Source organism: Elephantulus edwardii, unplaced genomic scaffold (genome assembly GCF_000299155.1).
Source record: "Elephantulus edwardii isolate Elephantulus edwardi_28Jun2011 unplaced genomic scaffold, EleEdw1.0 scaffold00238, whole genome shotgun sequence".
Lineage (NCBI taxonomy): Eukaryota > Metazoa > Chordata > Mammalia > Macroscelidea > Macroscelididae > Elephantulus > Elephantulus edwardii.
Genome location: NW_006399988.1, coordinates 1,424,874 through 1,441,295, shown reverse-complemented (window position 1 = coordinate 1,441,295; position 16,422 = coordinate 1,424,874). Strand labels below are relative to the sequence as shown.

Below are 16,422 nucleotides of genomic sequence, written 5' to 3'. Positions count from 1 at the left end.
CTTCTTTTTTGAGTCTGCTTTTTGCTCTAGCACATCAGTGGTGACAATTCTGTCTTCAATTTCACTGATTCTGTGTTCTGTCTCATCAACTCTGCTCATATGTCCCTCCCTCATGTTGACAGCCTCTGAAACACTGGAGCTTATATTTTGAATGGTGGATTCTTGTTTTTCCAACACCGCTAATGCCTCGTTTATTTTCTCTGCAATGTTCTACATTGTTTTGGGGGATTTTTTGAGCTCTTCCTGGTTTTTGCTTGTAGTATCCTGTAATTCATCCAGTTTGTCTTTCATCCATTAGATATATTCATTCACTCCTTTTTTGAATTCTGATACTGTGTCACCCTTTGTGAGTGAAATCTTTCTTTGCTCTTGGGTATTGTGTGGATAGTTTGCTTTCTTTGAGACATTGATATGTTCTTGATCTGAAGACAATTCTCTTGAGGTCAGTTGAGCAGCTTCCCAACTTGTGTGTTTCTCTGAACTTCTGACTTCATAGAAATGTCAGTCCAGAGCCTGTGAGGGCAATCTCTTGTTGGTAAGGCAGGTCAAGTTGCTCCCGATTAAAGGCAAGTTGATTGTCCAGACGTGTAGGTACTGGTGTGGAGCCAAATGGAGTGAGGCAGGCACAGGGTTGGGGTAATCAGAAGGGCAGGTCAAACACTTGGGGGACCTTGCTCCAACCTCTGCTGTCTGAGTGTGCTCACGATTGGGGTCCCTACTCAAATTCCCACTGTCCATTTCCTACCCAATGGTTTTCTCAGTCTTCTCTGCCTGGTGGCACTTACGCAGGTGCCCTCACACAACAGCCTCTACTCCAGCAGAGTCCTGGATCCAACAGGACCCAAAAATCAAGGTCAGTTCCCACTGACCCACTACCCTCTGGCTGGTCTGCAGAGTCCACAAAAGGCAGCCAGTGGCTGGCTCATTTCTGGGCAGTCGGTGTGGCCCAAGAGAGCTTGGCCAAATTCCCCACCAGTGGGCATGCCCTTGGGTGCTCTCCCAGGTAATCAGCAATGCCCCAGTAAACCCAGTCTGGATCCTACCGGGCTTTCTTCTTCCAGATTAGTTCCACAGCAGCTCGACTGATATCTCCGGGTGATGGCTTCATCTGTGGTGGTGCCCTGACGTCACAGGGCTGTGGCGGAGGCTGAGGTGCATGGTTGTGTAGCTGCAAGGGGGTGGGGGAAGGAGGCAGAAGCAAGGAATTATAGGGGGTGAGCGCAGGAGCAGTGGGCTTGGACACTACCACCAGGAGGCAGGGGGTGTGACTTGGGCGCTGCTGGGGGTTTATGCAGCGGCACCCTGTGTGGTGGGGTCACGCATGCACAGGATGCAGGGGGGGTGTCACACAGTGGTGGGTAGTCATTGCACTTCTGGGGTCACACGGTCGGTGGTGTTCGCTCCTCTGGAGTTCCGTGGTGGCTGGCAGACTGTTGCTCCTCCCGGGTCTCTTAGAAGCTGGGGGTGGTTGGTTGTTCCTCTGGAGTCGCAGGGTGACAGGCAGTTGCTCCCTACTTACTCCTGGTGGATGGGTTTCACAGTGGCTTGGCTGGTGTCTTTTGGCTGGGACTCAGCTGTCGTGTGTGTGTGTGTGTGTGTGTGTGTGTGTGTGTGTGTGTGTGATTGAAATTCCAGCTCTCCGGCTCATGACTAGATTCTGTAAGATGGGTCTCTTGTTTTGGTTAAGGATCATTGTGGAATGTTTGCGTTTTTTTGTATGTTTTTGTTTTTTGAGGTGTCAAATATGATAATGGTTACCCATGGAGGACAGTGTTTGGTGAAGTTCTCAATTAAAGCAAGCTTCAAAGCAGGAGTGGCATCCACTTCCGGAACAGCTTGTCTCCAGAAACTCTATGAACTTGGAGAAAAGATGGATGTTATACAAGTGTTCAGGTCTTTCGTTCATATGGTCACTATGAATCACCTACAACTCGTCAGCACTTAATATCAACAAAAAACAAAATGTTAGCTACTTATATCTTAACATTCTGGATTGCATTTCTGTTACATCCAGTACAGTATTGGCTATACCCTCTCTGTCTTGTGCTGGTTTTTTATGTTCTTGTTCAATTCTTTTTTTCTCCCTTTTGCAGTTTTTTCAATACTTGTTCAAGTTCTTGTGCGTCAATATAGTTCTTCTACCTTCCTATCTCTGAAATAATCACTTTCTTGTTTCTGTTGTTGCTTCCATAGTTTTCACTTTCTTCTATAACTGTTCATATACCTCCACATAAATATATTTCTTCGGGTGCCTTGTCTCTGGAGTATTCACTTTTATTTCAGGTTTCCTTATTTTCCTCCATCATGTGTATCTTCGTGTGTGTGTGTGTGTGTGTGTGTGTGTGTGTGTGTATGTGTGTGATCTTCTGCTTCCATGATTCTGGGGTGTTCTTTGGGTCTGCAATATAATCTGGGGTTTTTTTGGAGAAGGCTTAAATTGCTTTTTCACAGAATTTGAAATATCTCCTTTTTTGACATTGTGTGACTTTTTCTTGGTATGGCACATTTCTATTGTGTCTACATAGTTTTTTGATAGTTCTTTATATTTATTATTTTATTGATTAGTTGCCAGCTTACAGTGTTAAGTCTATAGGGCTCTGCATATCCCTTTACTGGAAGCCTTTCTGGTCATGTGGAATGAGGAAGTTTCCTAAAGTCCCTCAAGTCCTCTCTGATCTGCAGTGTAGCCCTATGGGAATGTTGCCTTGTCACAACTCTGTCTCCTAAACTCTATTGTCCTCTTTTATCTGCTAAATGGTGCATGACCAGATGCTCCAACTTAAGCAGCTTCAGTCCAGGGGCCTTTGAAGGTAGTTCCCTGACTAGGTTGTCAGCATGCCAGCTTCAAAGTAAGTCTCTTACCTCATTGCAGCTTCTTGTCCAAAACTTGTCCTCTTTCATCCTTGGGATGGTGCCTTGACAGCCAAATGGAGCAGCCTTTCTCCAGAGAAATTTCAGGGTTCTCCCTCCCCAATACCTGAAAGTGATTGAGTCTCTCACCTGATTGCAGTTCCCTCCCCTGAAGTCTATTGTCCTCCTTTGTCTGTACAGTGGTACATGACCAGGTGCTCCAACTTAAGCTGTTTATGTCCAGGGAGATTTGAAGGCTGCTCCCTCATAGTATCTCAGCATTCCAGCTGTGAATGTGAGTTTCTCATCTGATTGTAACCCCCTCTCCCGCATTCTGTTGTCCTCTTTTGTTTAATACTTTTTAATGTTTCTCCTTGCCATAGGCATTTTGTTTAGTTGATACTACCTGAAACCCAATCAGTATCTATTTTTATGATAATTTGTTGTTGTTATGTGCCATTGAGTCACCTGCGACTCATAGTGACCCTGTGTACAGCAGCCCTAAACCCTGCTCTATCCTGTACCAATCTTATTGTCTCTGACACACCAGCCCCCATTACCCCACTCACTGAATCAATCCATCTCATCGAGAGTCTTCCTCTCCTGTGCTGTTCCTCTACCCTCCCAAGCATGATGTCCCTCTCTAAAGACTTGTCCCTCCTTGCAAAATGTCCAAAGTATGTCAGACGAAGCTTCAGAATCTTTGACTCCAAGAAGCCTGGCTTTATCCTCTCTAGGAAAACCTGTTTGTTCTCTTAGCAGTCTATATTCAATACTCTTCTCCAGCACCACAGCTCAAAGGCATCAATCCTCTTTCCATCGTCCCTAGTCATTGTCCAGCTCTCTGATACATAACAAGTGATTGCAATGACCATGGCCTTTATCAGGCGCACCTTAGTCTTCAGACTGACATTGTTGCTCTTCAGTACTTTAGAGAGGTCTCTAACCACAGACTTTTCCATTGCAATATGTCTTTTAATTTTATGGCTGCTGGTGCCAAGAGTGTTGATTATGGAGCCAAGCAAACTAAAGCTGTGAATAATCTCAATTTCTTCATCATCCATCATGCTGCCAATCGGCCCAGTAGAAAATCTTTGTTTTCTTGATATTGAGCCTCAATCCATACTGAAGGCTGCAGTCCCTGACCTTCTGCAGGAAGTGCTTCAGGTTTTCCCAGTTTCAGCAAGCAGGATTGTATCATCTGCATAATGCAAATTGTTGATGAGTCTTCCTCCAAGGCTGATATCACATTTCTCCTCAGAGAGCCCTACCTCCCAGATAATCTGTTTTGCAAAAAGATTGGAAAGGTGTTGGGACAGGACACATCCCTGGTGTACACCCTTCCCAAATTTAAACACTGCAGTGTTTCCTTGCTCTGTTCTGACAACTGCCTGCTGGTCCAAGTACAGGTTTCAGAGTAGCACAATCAAGGGATTCCCAGTCTTCTCAGAGTTAGCCACAGTTTGTTGTGATTCACACAGTCAAATGCCTTTGCATAATCAAAGAAACACACATAGACATTTCTCTGGTATTCCCTGCTTTTAGCCAAGATCCATCTCACATTAGCTACAATATCCCTAGTACCACGACCTCTTCTAAGCCCAACCTGCACTTCTGGTAGTTCTCTGTTGATGTGCTGTTCCAGTCGTTTTTGGATAATGTTCAGAAGAATCTTGTTTGCATGTGATATTAATGATATTGTTTGATAGCAGCTTTTATATTGTGCTTTCTAAATGCCAGGAGGAACTCTGAATGAGGACTCTGAAACATTAGATAATCTGAAATTGTGTATGGTAGTTCCCATTGTTTCCATCCTCCACATATTTACAGTTTTAAGAGGGTTAGGAGATTGTGTGACTTACTTAAAATCACAGGGCACTAAATGACAAAGCCAAGGTTACACAAGCTATCAATCAATGTGCAATACTGCTTCCCTGCAGTTCTTACTTGTGAAGAGAAGGCCTAGAGTGGTCAGACAAGTCTAGTTGCTACACAAGGATGGTATTAATTTCATCCACTAATGGAATCATTGCGCTTAAGAGTTTAAACTTTATGAGGCATATGAACCTGACAGATAATAATGTTCTGAGTAATCCCCTTCTGTTTCATTACTGTTATGTTTAGTCCCTGGCTTAATACTATAATAGGGAGTTTTAGGTGAAGCTATTATATGACACTTGTTTTAGAGCTAGGAAATAGGAGATACAGAGCTCTGGCAAGCAGTTTACCTGGGCTATGATCACACAGGACGTGTTCAAACCCAAGCTGATATACCTGAGTACCTTTCAGGGGCATTTCCTAAGGCATAACCTTCTTGATAACCACACTGAACTGGCCCTTCATACAGAAAATTAAATTCCAAATCACAATACTGTATAGACAGTATTACTGCCATATGACAGCTCTTTAAATATTCATATTGCTTTTGTGAGTGGAAAAGAAAGGAAGTAGGAGGGAGAACGAGAATTTTAATCACAGTTGTTACATCTGGTAGCAGTTACAGTTGAAACCAAGAACAGTTGATCCCAGCTGACCTTGATAACTTAATCTCTTATATTCCAAGTATTCCAGACAAGGAAATAGATACTGAAGTGAAATCCCTTAAAGATGCTTAACATTTTGGCGTTAACAAAGTGCTTTCACATTTTCTGAACCTCATTGCAGTCTTTCCAATGGAGGAAACTGAGCTTTAGGGAGTGAAGCAACTTGTCTGAGGTCCTTCATATTTGGCACAGCCCAGACAGGGACCTGGGGCTTAGAGAGGCTGCAGATCACAACTCTGACTGTGTGGTCTGTGGATCCTCTGTGGCTAACAGCCCCAATCCTAGCTGTCTACCTGGTGGCCTACTCATTTTCTTCAATTTTTAAATGGTATGGTCATCACACCACTTAAAATGGCTGCCCCATCAAGTTCTTGAATGTAGAGCAAAATGCATAATAAATTTCTCCATTCATTATGATGATTCTCACTACAATTAATTAAAACAGTGTTGACTTAGAAACAGGGTACTTTTTCACAAGCAGTCAGCTCTGAGCTGATCAACAACTAAATGATGTTGTCAGAAACTGTTCCCCTTTTTCACATCTTTGCTCAGAAGGACTTATTGAGCTGACTCTTTAGTTGTCAAATGACTGCTACAGTTCTAACCAACACATCTCAAGGGAAAAGGTATAATGCCAGCGACATTTCCCCCATTTATGAGCAAAGTGAGCTTTCCCATAACCTTAACAACAATCAGTTCAGACTTGTGCTTGTTTGTGTTGTTTTTTTGTTTTGGGAGCTTTTTTTCATTGTCCAGGACAATTGCTTGGCTATCCAGACCTGCACTGCTTTTCACAAGTGAGCATTTAGCTTTTCAGGCTTATTTGTACAACCAGCAAGGAAGACGGTGAATCAAACTGTGATTAAGCCAAATGTATTTTCCACAACCTGTCACTACATTATCATTTTAAAAATAGTTTTTGGTCCTCAGTTATTGAAGACTCAGTTAATCCTAGTCCCTAAACTATAACATTTGAGCAACAATGATTTAGCAACATTAACAACTTCTGTTATTTTTGCTGTTATGTGCCATCAAGTTCAGAAGCTCTGAACCCTGCCCTGTCCTGAGCCAGTCTCACTGATTCTGACACACCAACCCCTCATTGCCCCAGTTCTGTATCAGTCCATCTCATACAGGGTCTTCCGCTCCTGTGCATCCCTCCATCCTTTCAAGCATGAGGTCCTTCTCCAATGACCAGTCCCTCAAGGCCACATGCCCAAAGTATGGAGACGGAGCTTCAAAATGCTAGTCTCCAAGGAGAAATTTGGTTTCACCCTCTACAAGACAGACCTATTTGTTTTATTGGTGGTCTATGATATCTTAAAGACTCTTCTCCAGCACTACAACTGAAAGACATAAATTCTTTTTCTGTCATCCTTAGTCCTTGACCAGCTCTCTGATGCATAGCAAGTAGTTGTGAAGATCATGGCCTGGATTAAGCAAACCTTGGTCTCTAAACTGACATTGTTGCTTGTCAGTACTCTGGCCTTCTGACAGCAGATTTTCCCAATGCAGTTTGTCTTTTGATTTCCTAACTGCTGGTACCAGGAATGTTGATGGTGGAGCCAAGCAAGCTGTAATTGTTAACAACCTCAATCTTCTTTTCATCTATCATGGTGTTGCTAATTGGCCTAGTAGTGAAAATCTTTGTCTTCCTGATGTTGAGCTTCAATCCATATTGAAGATACAGTCCTTGACCTTCTGCAGCAAGCACTTCAGGTCCTCCTCCATTTCAGCAAGTAAGGTTATACATAACATAGTTTGTTGAGTCTTCCTCCAGTCCTGGTGCCACATTTTTCCTCATAAAGCCCTGCTTCCCAAATGATTTGTTCTGCGTATAGATTGAAAAGATATGGAGACAAGATGCATCCCTGACAAAGTCCTTACCTGATTTTGAACCATGCAGTGTTTCCTTGTTTTGTACTAAGGACTGCTTCCTGGTGCAAGTATAGGTTTTGCATAAACACAATCAAGTGTCTGGGATTCTCATTTTCCTCAAGGTTAGCCACAATATGTTTTGATTCACACAGTTAAATGCCTTGGTATAGTCAATGAAACACAAATAGACATTCCTCTGGTACCCTTTACTTTCAGCCAAGATCCATCTGACATTGGCAACAATGTCTCTAGTACCATGACCTCTTCTAAACCCAGCTTGTATTTCTGGTAGTTCTCTGTCAATGTGCTGTTCCAGTCATTTCTGGATAATCTTCAGCAGGATTTTGGTAGCATGTGATATTAGTGAAATTGTTAGATAATTTCCACCCTCTGTCAGGTCACCTTTTTTTAGAATGGTAATAAATATGGATCTCTTTCAGTCACTTTGCCAGATTTCTTGGTACAACCTGGTGAGCACATGCAGGGCAGCATCTTGTTTGTTGAAATGTCAGTTGGTATACCATCAATTCCTGGGGATTTTTTTTGCCAAAAACAGCTTGAACTTCCTCCTTCATCATTATTGCATCTTGATCATATGTTGTTCCTTAAAATTCTTCAGTGTCAATTTTTCTTTTACTTTTCAAAGAGAAGAATGAACTGGAGGGGTGGGGTGGGCAGGGAACAAAGTGCAACAGTAAATTAATGGAAATCCAAAATCTCTGTAAATTTTCATAAAAAGTAACAACAAAAAATTTAAAAAAATTCTTCAGTGTCAGCCAAATCTTTTTGGTACAGTGACTCTGTACTCCTTCAATCTTTTTTAAATGCTTCCTCTATGATTTAGTATCCTGCCCATAGCATCCGTCATAGCAGATCTAAAGGAGACCTTACCTCTCCTTGGAAATGATCAAATTGTGAGACCAATGTGGTGCAAAAGGAAGAGCAGAGACCCTAAGTCACAAAATAACAGTTGTGCATCATAAGCTCAGGGACAAGGACCTTTCCCCAGTATGGCTTCAAGCAAAAGTCTTTCCCTGAAGCTGGTACATGGGATTTGGACTTACATTGTCCTACACATGAGACAGGCATGACCCTGAGAGACCAGCACCAGTATGCGTTGTAAAGAAGTGACTTATGGCCTAAGCCATCATATCAAGGGGTGGTTGGAGGAGGGAGGTGCTAGACCAGATAGGTGAGAGTGCAAGGAATGCTGATGTAGCAGGGAAAGGGAAGGGACAAAACACACATTCTTGGGTAGAAGAGGGGGACAGTGAATGTATTGGTTATTTCTGTAAAGGAAGTGTCTTTCTTCTACTCCTTTTCAGCGTGTCTATCAGATATTGTTCTAAAACTAAGCATCCAAATTAAGACAGACCAGGAGAAAGAATTAGTCATCCTCTTCCAGAATATTTCAAGGTCAAATCATATCCACAGCAATACAAATTTTACCCTGAGTCTATCCCCCCCTGAATTTTAAAACCGTCTCAGGAACAGGTTTGAGGCTTTGAACACTAATGAACAGAGCAGATGACTTGTGGGAAGATACCAAGAATATTGTTCATGAAGAATGCAGAGGTCATTACAAAGAAAGAGGAAGAAGAAAAGACTCTGAATATTGCTCTAGAGTGTCAAGATGTGAAAGCAAAGGGAAGAAATCTAGAAGTTAAGGAACTGAATAGAAGATTTCAAAGGGCAGCTCAGGAAGACAAGGCAAAGTATTATAATGAAATGTACAAAGTACTGGAGTTGGAAAATCGAAAGGGCTGAGCTTGCTCAGCATTTCTTGAGCTAAAGGAACTAAACATGAGTTGCAGTATTTAAGAATGTTATAGACAGAATATTGAATGATTCTGAAAGCACTTTTAGTCACCTAAATGTGTATTTTTGTATGTGCATCAAAATTAGTTTTTTGGTTTTGTTTTTGTTTTTATTTCTTAAATGTTTTCATTAAATAAGACATACATATGACATCTACTGTAGTCTCTTTAGCAATTTTTTATTTTTTAATATTCTTTTTAAATTATTATTATTAATTTTAATGAAAATTACAGAGATTTTTTTCTTTACATTCATTCATTGTTGCATTTTTCTCCCTGTCCACAACTGCCCCCCCAGGTTGCTCTTCTCTTGGAAAAGTAAAAGAAAAATTCTTTCATTGTTATACAATCCCTCCGGGCATGTCCACTCCACTATGCAGCCTTCATTCTGGACTCATATCATGACAATAATACCTAATCATATATCCCTTTTAAACAGTTCTCTCCCTCATCTGTTTCAATGTAGTATACATAATTTATCCCATCTTTCTCTGTCTCCCCCCAACCCTGATGTCAGTCCCATTTGACAACAGTGATACTATGCAGTATTTGTCCTTTTGTGACTGAGATATTTCACTCAGCATATTGTCCTCCAAGGTCACCCATTTTATGTAATATTTCATGAGTTCCTTTTTTTTCAATGCTTCATAGTATTCCATTATGTGAATATACCAGAGCTTCTCTATCCATTCTTTTGTTAATGGACATTTAGATTGTTTCCAACTCTTTGCTATTGTGAACAAAGCCACAATAAATATGGGTGTGCATCTTTAGCAATTTTTAGTTTCCACTCATCAACTTCCATTTATCTGCTTTATATGATTTCTTTTTTATAAATACCACATTTGTTTAAAATGGAATTTTACCCTAAATGCTTATCAAATTTTATCTTCAGGTTTCTTTTAAATGTATACTAATAATGCTGTTGTTGTTGTTGTTGTTGTTATGTGTCTTTGAGTCATGCATAGTGACCCTCTGTACAGCAGCTCTGAAGCTTGCCCTGTCCTTAGCCAGTCTCTCTGACTCAAACACACCTACCCCCATTGCCCTAGTTATTGTATCATCTATTTCACTGAGAGTCTTCCTCTCCTACACTGTCCTTCCACCCTTCCAGATATGATGTTCTTCTCCAAGGATTGGTCCCTCCTGTCCACATGCCCAAAGTATGTGAGACAGAGCTTTAAAATCCTCGTCTCCAATGATACATTTAATTTCACCCTCTCCAAGACAGACCTATTTGTTTTCTTGGTGGTTCATGGTATGTTCAAGACTCTTCTTTAGCACCACAGCTCAAAGGTGTTGCTTCTTTTTCTGTCCTTCTTAGTAATTTTCTAGCTCTCTGAAACATAGCAAAGAATTGGGAAGACCATGGCCTGGATCCAGCGCACCTTAGTCTCTAGACTGACATTATTGCTTGTCAGTACCCTGGAGAGGCTCCTGAAAGCAGATTTACCTAATGCAATTCGTCTTTTGATTTCCTGACTGCTAATTCCAAGAGTGTTGATTATGGAGCTGATACAAATAATATGAATATTCATTAAATTGCTAATAGTCTTACATTTTCCTAATTTTTATGTTCAATGATAGAAAAATATTATTGGTAGATAATAGATAGCATAAGGATGTCTATCTGTGTTTTATTGGCTATGCAAAGACATTTAACTATAGATCATTAGAAATTATGGCTAACATAGAGTAGAATGGATATCACAGAGCACTTAATTGTGCTCATATGAAACATACCTAGACCAAGATTCTGTTTGAACAGAGCAAGGGGTCACTAGATAGTTTAAAATTAAAAAAGGCATGCATCAGAGTTTATCCTTTATCCATACCTATTTAATCTGTATGCTGAATGAATCTTTCAAGAAGCTGGAATTGATGAAGAATGTGGCATCATGATCAAAGGAAGGCTCATCAACAACATGCATCATGCAGATGATACAGTCTTGCTTGCTGAAAATGAGGAAGACTTGAAGTGCTTGCTGCAGATCAAGGACCAAAGCCTTCAACATGAAGAAAATAAAAATACTTACCACTGGGCCAATAGCAACATTGTATATATGGAAAAAAGATCAAAGTTGTCAACAGTTTTAATCTTGCTTTGATTCACAATCAACATCTTTGGTACCAACAGTCAAGAAATCAAAAGATGAGTCGCATTGGGAAAATCTCCTGTCAGGGACCTTTCCATGGTACTAAAGAACAATGATGTCAGTTTAAAAATGGAGGTGCGCCTACCCAAGGTTGGATCTTCTAAATTGTGTTCTATGCATCCAAAAGTTAGACAATCACTAAGAATGACAGAAGAAGAAGAAATTTCTTTGAGTTGTGGTGTTGAGGATTACTGAACATAGATAGCATGGCCTTACAAGAGAACAAACAAGTCGGTCAAGGAGACTATGAAACCAGAGTGCTACTTGGAGGCACAGATGATGAAATCCACATGCCATACTATAGATATGTTTTAAGGAGGGACCAGTCCTTCCAGAAGAACATTAGGCTTGTAAAGGTTGAGGGTTTATGTAAGAGAGGAAGACCTTCAACAGAATAGATTAACACGGTGTCTGTAACAATAGGCTGAAGTGTGTTTGAGATGGTAAGGATGGTACAGAATAGGGAAAGTTTCAGATCTGTTGATCATAGAGTTGTTATGAGTTACAGTGACACATAACAACAACAAAAACAACAAATACTTAAATAAGTACAATGTTGACCTAAAGTTGACTTCTTTAGCAATTAATTTAGCCCCCTCTGATCTCCAGCTACCTGAACTGCAAACACATGGTTTTGCAAATCATCAACAGCTGTGGGACTACTCTAAGAGAAAGAACGCTTTCTATACTGGGCAGCAAGACTTGAGAGAAACTTGAGCAAGACCCTAGTGATGGTTGTGGAGAGATTTTGGCATTGCTGTAGAGAAACTATGGCAAGATGTAACCAGAGAAGCTCTGAGATAAAGATCACAATTAAAGGTTTTTGCTGTTCTTGCTGGATGGTAGAAGAAATTAACTGTTGAACTGAAACTGGATCCTGGATTAATTGAAGAATTATGCCTTGGGATTGCTGACCTAAAACCTGGATTTGCATTGGGTAGTATTTATTCTTTGCCTCCCATACTCTTAAACTTATTTCCCTAATAAGCCCATCCTCCAGTTCCACAACTGTGAGTAACGTTGGTAAGTCAGCAACGAATAAATGTACCTCTTCCTTTGGGTGTGGTTCTAGAGGCACCATGGGGCTGGGCTATAGGCTCTTTATCTGCTTTCTGCTCTGGCGCAGTGAAAGGCTGTACTGTTCTCATGCCCTCTGGCCCTTTCAGAAAGACACTCACAGCCTTTTGGCTCCATGCCCCATTTTCTTTCTCTGTCTATAGTCCTGGAATAAATGCCCTTATAAGAAGGGGTATGGTGCAGAAAGGGAACTTGCCATTTTGCCACACAAGTCTTTAATTTTCCTTGAAGGAAAATTTTCCTCATAAAAGTCACTGCTTTTGTAGACATTTTCTTGAGTGTTCTTCTAGAGCTGGTGGGAGAAGAGGAGAGGGAAAGAAAGGTTTTTTGGGGTTTTTTTTATAGGACATTTTTAGGCAAAAGTTGGGAATGGCAACTCCAAATTTTGAGAGTTAGATTATGGAAGTCAGGATCAGAAAAATACACAGTTCTTTCAGCACCACCCCTGTTAGCAACCTGAAGTCAGAGATTAAGGCCATAAAATAGTCATATCTAAAAAAAATAGTCATATCTATTCTGTCTCACTAATGACCTGGGAAAGGGATCATTTGGGTTGAGAGTGTTTGTAAAAGCATTCTCCCACCCAGTTATGTTAGGGGAGGAGTTTCTATAAAACAGAGCTTTCAGGGGAGCTCTGGTGGCCTAGTGGCAAGAACCTGCTCTGAAATCCCAGAAGTACACAGTTTGAATCCACCAGATGCTCTGCTGGAGAAGGAGCGGGAATCTCCTCCTGTACCAGTCAGATACAATTTGACGGTACACACACATAAAATAATAAAAAATGTTAAAAAAAAAAAACAACCAAACAGAGCTTTCATATTGAAACCTCTCATCCCCATGACCAACTTGAGAATAGAGAGTAAAGCCAGTGCTTTTGAATGACACCTTAAGTGAAGACAAAGGGACTAGTTGTACTTGCCAGTGTGGTCATGTAGGTAAATCTGGGATCAGGTTAACTATGTAAACTATATTTTTAGCTCTAGTGGCTTTTTGAGCTCTTTCCTTTAGGTAGCTGCTTACGTATTCCTTGTGGCTGTCAGCTGAAGGAATGTACTGGAATATTCTGCTAAGACTTACTCAAATTTTTTTTGGCAGCTAGCACACACTCAAAGGGACTGATTGGGAAAGTTGTCATCCTCAGCCACTTTCTTGGAAGCGCAGCATCTTTACAAGTTTATATCTGTAGCCACAGCCAATTATGTTTAAGAATGCCTAAATCCATTGTCTCTAATATTAGGTGATGAGGCTTGAATTTAACTATATTTATTGCTACAAAATGTAAATAATTTATTAAGTTTATTAAATATTTCTTTTATTCATGACTCCTCCTTGGAGATTTCCATATATCTTGTGTATGTGTTCCTTGCACAACTTGGAATGATAGGCTTATTCACATTTTATATGTGAGTAAATGGAAAGAAAAGAAAATGTGAGAAAAGAAAGTTCTGTTTGATTACAGATATAATGGACTTCGTGCTACACCATTCTTGTTAGTTGCAACATAAATAACTCTAGTAGATTGTGAATTAAATAGAACAAAATGTTTTTTAAATCTTTTATCATCCTTGTTAATATATATTACTCCACTGTTGTTACTATGTTAATCCATTTCATTGAAAACTTCCTTCATTTCTGCTGACACTCTGCTCTACCAGACATGATGTCTTGTTCTAGTAGTTGATTTTACCTTATGTGTTCAAATAAAAAGTCTCCCCTATTCTCATTTCTAAGGAAATCTGAGTTGTTCCAAAGTCTGATTTCTGTAACTATGAGATAACACCTCACCCCAGTAAGAATAGCAAACTTTAACAGAGCAGCAAACAACAAATGCTGGCAAGGTTGTGGAGAAACTGGAACCCTTATTCACTGTTGGTGGGAGTGTGAAATGGTGCACCCACTATGGATAGCTGTATGGCGCTTTCTCAAAAAGTTACAAATAGAAATATAATTTGACCCAGCAATTCCACTTCTGGGAATTTACCCTAAAGAAACCATAACCATCACCAAGGCAGATATATGCACACCCACATTTATTACAGTTTTGTTTGTAGTAGCAAAGAGTTGGAAGCAACCTAAGTACCCATCAACAAATTATTGGATAGAGAAACTGTGGTATATTCACACAATGGAATCCTACACTGCATTGAAAAACAAGAAACTCATGCAATATTATTCAAAATTGGTGGCCCTGGAAGACATTATGCTGAGTGAAATATCTCAGTCACAAAAGGACAAATACTGCATAGTGCCACTGTTGTAGAACGGGACAGACATCAGGGTTAGAGTGAGACTGAGAAAAATTCAATAAATTATGTATACTGCATTGAAACAGATGAGGAAGAGAACAGTTTAAAAGCAATATATGATTGGGTATTATGATTATGGCAAAAGTCCAGAATGAAGGTTGCATAGTGGAGTGTACTCGGGGGGGGGGGCGGGGGGAATTGTATACCAATGAAAGAATTTTACTTTTCAAAGAGAAGAGTGAATTGGGGTTGAGGTGTGGACAGGGAGAAAAAAATGCAAAAATGAATGAATGGAAATCCAAAATCTCTGTAAATATTCATTAAAATTAAATAATTTTTTTAAAAGTCTGATTTCTTTATTCTTTGGAATTCTATAGTATATTCAATATTTTTTGTGACTTTAAGATGGCTTCAGAGTACAGATATTTCTTTTTTTTTTACAGATATTTCCTAAAGGGGCCTTAGTTATTAAACACAAATCAAGAGAAATGAAAACATTAAGGCCTTAAAAAATATTTTGAGGCTATATAATTTCTTTATTCTTTGAACTAAGTCTACATTTTTCCAGTGGTTTGATTGTGGATTTTTTTTTTCTTCCAGTCTCTCGTGCCCATCAAAAAATTTACAGATTCTTAAATACTGCATATTAAAGCATAAACTTCATAGGGATCTGGCAAGGTTCAATACCGGATAAATAGATATAAACTAATTTTAGGTTGACAGCCCCCAAATTAATCTCTCCTATTTAGTATATAAATTCATGGTAGGAAATGGTTTAAATTATACCTGATAATCTGAATAATATCAAAGTACTGTTGGACAACACCTGACTATAAGAAGTAAGATGATATTATGGTCTAGTTAATTAATTATGTGCTATATAAAGAATATATTAATCAATCCTTCTAGACCGAACAAAGAGAAAACTGGGCTTGTGACTGACTCAGGAGCATCTCTTGTCAAACACGGACTCAACCCAGAGAAGACTTTTATGCAAGTTCATTATTTAAAGGTAAGTTTTTCACAATAGCAGAAATTAACATGTGGTGCAGTCCTTTTTAGATTATATATATAATTAAGATTAATAATTTGACACTAGCAAAAGAAAAAATCACCAATATTGAAAGAATAGTTGAGTGGCAGACATATGATTGGCCAATAATTGCAGCACTTCATAGCAAGGAAATAAAGCCACATTTCAAAGGTACAAATCAAAGGAAGCTGAGTAACTCCCTACACATCTCTTTCCCTACTTTATGGCACCTTTTAAGAAAACCTTAAAAGTACTGTGAGGAATCCACTTCCTAAACAACATGCCTCTGGAAACTCTATGAACTTTAAGAAACTACAATAGTTATAGAAAGACTTCAGGTCTTTTGTTCATAGGCTCTCTATGAGTCGTACTCAACTCAACAGCAATCAACAACAACAACAGGAGTATAATTAAAGTGTTTAGGTAATTCAAACGGTTAATGCACTTCACTGCTAACTAAAATTTAGAAGTTCAATTCTAGCCAGAAGGACCTCAGAAAAAAATGCTTGACTGTCTACTTTTTTAAAAGAACAGTCCTTTAAACTTTTGTAGGGAAAGATCTATGCTAATACACATGACATTTCCATGATCTGAAAAGCACTAAAAAACAACTGATTGTTTATATTTATGGGTCCAACTGTTGTTGTTGTTGTTATGTGCCGTCGAGTCATTTGCAACTCATAGCGACCCTACGTACAACAGCCCTAAACCCTGCTCTATCCTGTGCAAATCACACTGCCTCTGACACACCCATCCCGATTACCCCAGTCACTGAATCAATCCATCTCATAGAAGGTCTTCCCCTCTTGCGCCGTCCCTCCA

General features: G+C 39.8%; 1 protein-coding gene across 1 annotated transcript in view; it reads left to right on the top strand.

Annotated features, from left to right (window-relative positions):
- Positions 1–16,422, top strand: part of LOC102848488 (chromosome unknown open reading frame, human C9orf3) — a 704,390-nt gene that overhangs the window by 400,529 nt on the left and 287,439 nt on the right. Inside the window, exon 7 of the mRNA XM_006898876.1 lies at positions 15,477–15,579. Within this exon, the coding sequence (XP_006898938.1) occupies positions 15,477–15,579 (103 nt within the window). The remainder of the gene's footprint in view (positions 1–15,476; positions 15,580–16,422) is intronic.